This window comes from Eimeria necatrix, genomic scaffold, assembly GCF_000499385.1.
Source record: "Eimeria necatrix Houghton genomic scaffold, Enh_scaff782, whole genome shotgun sequence".
Classification (NCBI taxonomy): Eukaryota; Apicomplexa; class Conoidasida; order Eucoccidiorida; family Eimeriidae; genus Eimeria; species Eimeria necatrix.
Window position 1 is genome coordinate 1 of NW_013654603.1, and position 5,000 is coordinate 5,000.

Genomic DNA, 5,000 nt, shown 5'->3' on the forward strand with positions numbered 1-5,000 from the left:
TCCCTCCCTCCCCCTCCCGCCGCCGCTGCTGCTGCTGCTGCTGCTGCTGCTGCTGCTGCTGCATCTCTGCTGCTGCCGCTGCATCTGCTGCTGCTGCCGCTGCATCTGCTGCTGCTGCTGCTGCTGCTGCTGCAGATAGCGGACGGCTGCCGTTTGTTCGGAGCAGCAGCAGCAGAAGGCGACCCCTGGGAAGTGCTGGTGAAGACGGACTACGAAATTGAAGTCCCGCAAGAAGACGGCAGCACTTTGAGTTGCGCCTGCGACGAGGCGGAGACGCTGCGGCAGGCGGTGGTGGAGGGCCGCGCGCCGCAGGGGGTTTACATAGGCGGCACCAAGTACAAGCTCGCCGAAGTCGTGCGCAAACCCTAAACCCTAAACCCTAAATTAGGGTTTGCGGAAAAACCGCCGTTCGCGGGACACACGGCGACTCAGAACGCCGTTTTCAGCCCATCGCGCGTGCTGCTGCTCCCGCTCCTGCTGCTGCTGCTGCTGCTGCTGGTTTGCTGCTGCTGCTGCAGCAAGGCGCTGCTGCTGCGTGTTTGTTTGCTGCAGAAGCGGGACTTCACGTTCAACGACCAGAACTACGACGTGGCGATATTGGGGAAGAACAAAGGCGGAGGGTTTTTAATTAAAACTCCAAACGAAAATGTTGTGATTGCTTTATATGACGAAGAGAAAGAACAAAACAAAGCCGACGCCCTCACCACCGCCCTCAACTTCGCAGAGTACCTCTACCAGGGCGGCTTCTAACTGCAGCAGCAGCAGCAGCAGCAGCAGCAGCAGCAGCAGCAGCAGCAGCAGGAGGGGCGGCGGAAGCAGCAGCAGGAGTGGCGTTGGTGGGGCTTTGTGTGGAGAACAAAGTTGAGCTGATGCTGTCACTGCAGCACTTAGTTTTGCTGAGAACCTCTGTCCTCGAGATTCCGTGCTGCTGCTGCTGCTGCTGCAGCAGCAGCAGCAGCAGCAGCAGCAGCAGAAGTGGTGTGGTGGTTGCTGCATGCGGTGAAGAGGAATAACGGAGTGAAGCTGGTGCTGTCACTACAGCTCTTAACTTACCGAGGAGGGCTCGGAGGTGGTGGTTCTGCTGCTGCTGCAGCAGCAGCAGCAACAGCAGCAGCAGCAGCAACAGCAGCAGCAGCTTGAACAGCTTCGCTATGTCAAGGAGGCTTCGTTGGTGCTGCTGCTATGGACACATAGTCTGCTGCTGCAGTGCTGCTGCTGCTTATCGTCAAGGAGGCTCTGAGCTGCTGCTGCAGTGCTGCTGCAGCAGCAGCAGCAGCAGCAGCAGCAGCAGCAGGACGTGATGAAGAAAGGGAATAAAATAAATCGGAGGATGCACTACTCGCCACATCCCTGGACTTCGCGGAGGAGGTTCTCTGAGCTGCTGTTGCTGCGCTGCTGCTGCGCTGCTGCTGCTGCTGCTGCCACCGCAGCAGCAGCAGCAGCAGCAGCAGCAGCAGATGCGCAGAGGCTGTGCTGGACTGTTAAGTTATTATTACGTAGCGCATGTGTTAGATTGAAAGAGGCAGTTCTTCCTTTCTGTAGAGGCGCAGCAGCAGCAGCTGCTGCTGCTGCTTCTGCTGCCCCGGCGCTGCTGCTGCAGCAGCAGCAGCTGCTGCTGCAGCAAAGCAGGGTAGGAACGGTGAATCGCAGCAGCAGAAGGCGCCTCGTTATGATGAACAAGCCGCCAGGCATCGAAGGAAGAAGGGGGGCCCCTGGGGGCCCCCCTCTTCTTCAAAGAAGGGGGGCCCCCTGGGGGCCCCCCTCTTCTCGAAAGGGGGCCCCCTGGGGGCCCCTTTTTCGAAAGAGGGGGGCCCCCCTGGGGGCCCCCCTTCAGTCAGTTTCTTTTTGCTGCTTCTGGGGCCCCGTTTGTCTCCCACAACTCATCGCCACTAACGCAGCGACCCACAGCGAGCGAGGGTTTAGGGTTTAGGGTTTAGGGTTTGCAAGGGTTTGTATTAGGGTTTAGTGGGGGTTGTTTAGAGGGTTTTACTAGGGTTTGAGGTTTGTTGTGGGGAGGAGGAGGGAGGGTTTAGGGTTTTGCAGTGACTGGGGTTTAGGGTTTAGGGTTTGGAGGTGTAGGGATTGTTTGGTTCTTTTTCTTTTTGGAGTTTATTTTTATTTATAATTATTTGTTTATATTTATAATTATTTATTTTTATTTATAATTACTTTTTTCTAATTTATTTATCTGAATTTCAAAAAGAAAACAAGGCGGGCTCTGTGCTGCTCCCGGGGGGTCACCACCAGGCAGCCGGAGCTGCCGAAAGAGCTGTTTAAAGGGAATTAATGAATTAAAATAAAATAAATAAATAAAAATAAAATAAAATAAATAAAAATAATAAATAAAATGAACTAACAGCAGCTGCAACGGCCGACAAGTCCACACCAGTTGTTCTGCTGCGCTGCGGTGTACGTACACCGCAGTGACTACCTAGAGCAACTGAAGCTGCGGATGTCTTCGCTGGACGAAGTTCAGTTTATTTATTTATTTATTTATTTATTTATTTATTTATTTATTTATTTGTTTGTTTATTTATTTGTTTTGTTTTTAATTTGATTGCAAGTTCTAAAAAAGATGAATCAAAAAGTCGAAAGAAAAAGAATTGCCAAAGGCGGCGACTGCCCACGTTGTAGTACATCAGAAAACGAAAAATATAAAAAGCAAATAAAATGTAAATCATAAAATATAAATTACAAAATATAAATTATAAAATATAAATCACAAATTATAAAATATAAATCATAAATTATAAAATATAAATCATAAAATATAAAATAAAAAGAAGTGTAAGTGTAAATATATCTTTTCATTTCCTTGCGGCGTTAGCAGCAAAAAGCGGCACATTTTCCCCTAAACTGCCCCCCACGCACAATTAAATAAATAAATAAATAAATAAATAATAAATAAATAAATAAATAAATAAATAATAAATAAATAATAATAAAATAAATAATAATAAAGATATTAATTCCAATAAATCCCAATTAAATAACTCATCACTTCTCATGATGACTTTCTCTAGACAAACAAAAATGCCTGCAAGGAAATCCTTCGCCTCTTTCGGCATCTCCAGAAAGCAGAAACTCCAAAGAGGCCCCAGACTTCATCCGGGGGGCCCCCTGGGGGGCCCCCCTACCGTGGGGGGCCCCTTCGGGGGCCCCCGTACCGTGGGGGGCCCCTTTACGATGGGGGGCCCCCCCAGGGGCCCCCTCAGGGGCCCCCCCAGAGGCCTCCCCGGGGGCCCCCCCAGGGGCCTCCTCGGGGGCCCCCCCGGGGGCCCCCCCGGGGGCCCCCCCGGGGGCCCCCTCTGGGGGCCCCCCGGGGTGGGGGGCCCCAGTAGGGGGCCCCTCTTCTCCCTCGGAAAAGGCACTTGAGGGCCTCCTTTTGCTGCTGCTGTCTGCTGCAGCACGGGGGGCCTTGGGGGTTTCCTCATCTGCAGTGTACATACACCCGAACACGCACACTGGCGTTGCGCTGCTGCAGCAGCAAAAGGCCACATACCAGCTGCTGCAGCTGCTGCTGCTGCTGCTGCTGCAGCTCCTGCTGCTGCTGCTGCTGCTGCTGAAGCAGTTTATTTGTTTTTGAAACTAACCTGAGGCGGAGCCGTCCACAATAACAACTTCTTCCTCCACTTCCTCAAGTGCTTCTTCTGCAGGCAGAGAGGACAGCCGGAGGCTCTGCTGCTGCTGCTGCTGCTGCTGCTGCTGCTGCTGCTGCTGCTGCTGCTGCTGCTGCTGCTGCTGCTGCTGACTGCTGTTTGGGGTGGCGGTGGGCTTGCTGCTGCAGCAGCTCGTCGCCGAGGGCCTCAGCAGCTCTGTGCGTGGCGGAGTGGTGGCTCTTGAGCCTGCGTTCGCTGCGTGCTGCTGTTGCTGCTGCTGCTGCTGCTGCTGCTGCTGCAGTGGCTGCAGCAGCAGCCGGCGCGGGACTTCTCCTGCTGCTGCTGCTGGGGCCCTCCGGGGGCCCCTCTCCGAAGCAAACATTAAACCTTGGTTTATAATTCAGCAAATGCAAAAAGTCCCGGTAAGTCATATTCGGCGGACACCGCAGCCTCGGGTGTACGTACACCCCGTCCCCAGAGAAAGGCAGCAAATACCGCCACATCGGCATGTACACGGGGGGCCCCCCGGGGGGCCCCCCAGGGGGGCCCCCGGGGGGGCCCCCTGGGGGGGCCCCGTGGGGGAGCGCAGGGGGCCCCCCAGAGGGGCCCCCCGGGGGGCCCCCCAGGAGGTCGGGGGGCCCCCCTCTTGGGGGGCCCCCGGGAAGAAGTCGAGGAAAGTCATGATGCATGCAATGCATGCATGGGGGCGTTCTGCGAGCAGCAAATGGTGGCAGTTGGGGAAAACGACTGCAGCACTGTTTGGCAGCAACTCGGCCAAGGCCCTGCAGCACCCCACAGTCACCACTGGGTCTTCGCCGCCCCACAGCAGCAGACACGGCGTCTGCTGCTTCCCCAGCTGCGCGCACAAAGCAGCAGCAGCAGCAGCAGCAGCTGCAGCAGCAGCAGCAGCAGCAGCAGCGGCGGCGGCGGCAGCGGCGAGCAGAGGCGGCGCAAACAACGGGAACGCGCACGCGCACCCGCACCAGCAACAGCAGCAGCAACAGCAGCAGCAACAGCAGCAGCAGCAGCAGCAGCAGCAGCAGCAGCAGCAGCAGCAGCAGCAGCAGACTTGGACGTAAATGTCTTTTCCGTCCCAAATGGGAACATGAGTGACGCAGCCAACGAAAGTGCTGACAGTTCCCTTTTTGGCGAAGACCTGCCAAGTGAGTCTTTTCCACAGCAGCAAGCCGGGGCTGTTGCTGCTGCTGCTGCTGCTGCTGCTGCTGCTGCTGCTTCGTGCTGCTGCCTGCGCGGCCCCCCCGCCCTCCGCCCCTCCTCCGGGCCCTGCTGCTGCTGCCTCGCTGCTGCTCGCCTCCTCCTGCGCTGCTGCTGTTGCTGCTGCAGTTGCTGCTGCAGTTGCTGCTGCAGTTGCCGCCACATCTGCTGCTGCTTCCGCGCTGC

At 55.7% G+C, this 5,000-nt stretch overlaps 3 protein-coding genes across 3 annotated transcripts in view; 2 read left to right on the forward strand and 1 right to left on the reverse strand.

The window, feature by feature from the left end:
- Positions 1–135: 135 nt before the first annotated feature.
- ENH_00075710 (profilin family protein, putative) lies at positions 136–750 on the forward strand (the record flags this gene model as incomplete). Its single annotated transcript, XM_013582921.1, has 2 exons — positions 136–354; positions 553–750. Coding segments are annotated over 2 exons (417 nt in total), but the record flags the coding sequence as incomplete, so codon positions are not given.
- A 2,256-nt stretch (positions 751–3,006) lies between these two features.
- On the forward strand, positions 3,007–3,597 carry ENH_00075720 (hypothetical protein; the record flags this gene model as incomplete). The annotated part of the gene is given in 2 exon segments (XM_013582922.1): positions 3,007–3,372; positions 3,376–3,597. Coding segments are annotated over 2 exon segments (588 nt in total).
- An 800-nt stretch (positions 3,598–4,397) lies between these two features.
- The window catches only part of ENH_00075730 (hypothetical protein, conserved), a gene marked incomplete at both ends in the record, with an annotated part of 3,350 nt that continues 2,747 nt past the window's right edge, over positions 4,398–5,000 (reverse strand). The window contains 2 exons of the mRNA XM_013582923.1: positions 4,398–4,455; positions 4,669–5,000. The exon at positions 4,669–5,000 is cut by the window's right edge and continues 178 nt beyond it. Coding sequence (XP_013438377.1) covers positions 4,398–4,455; positions 4,669–5,000 — 390 coding nt within the window. The remainder of the gene's footprint in view (positions 4,456–4,668) is intronic.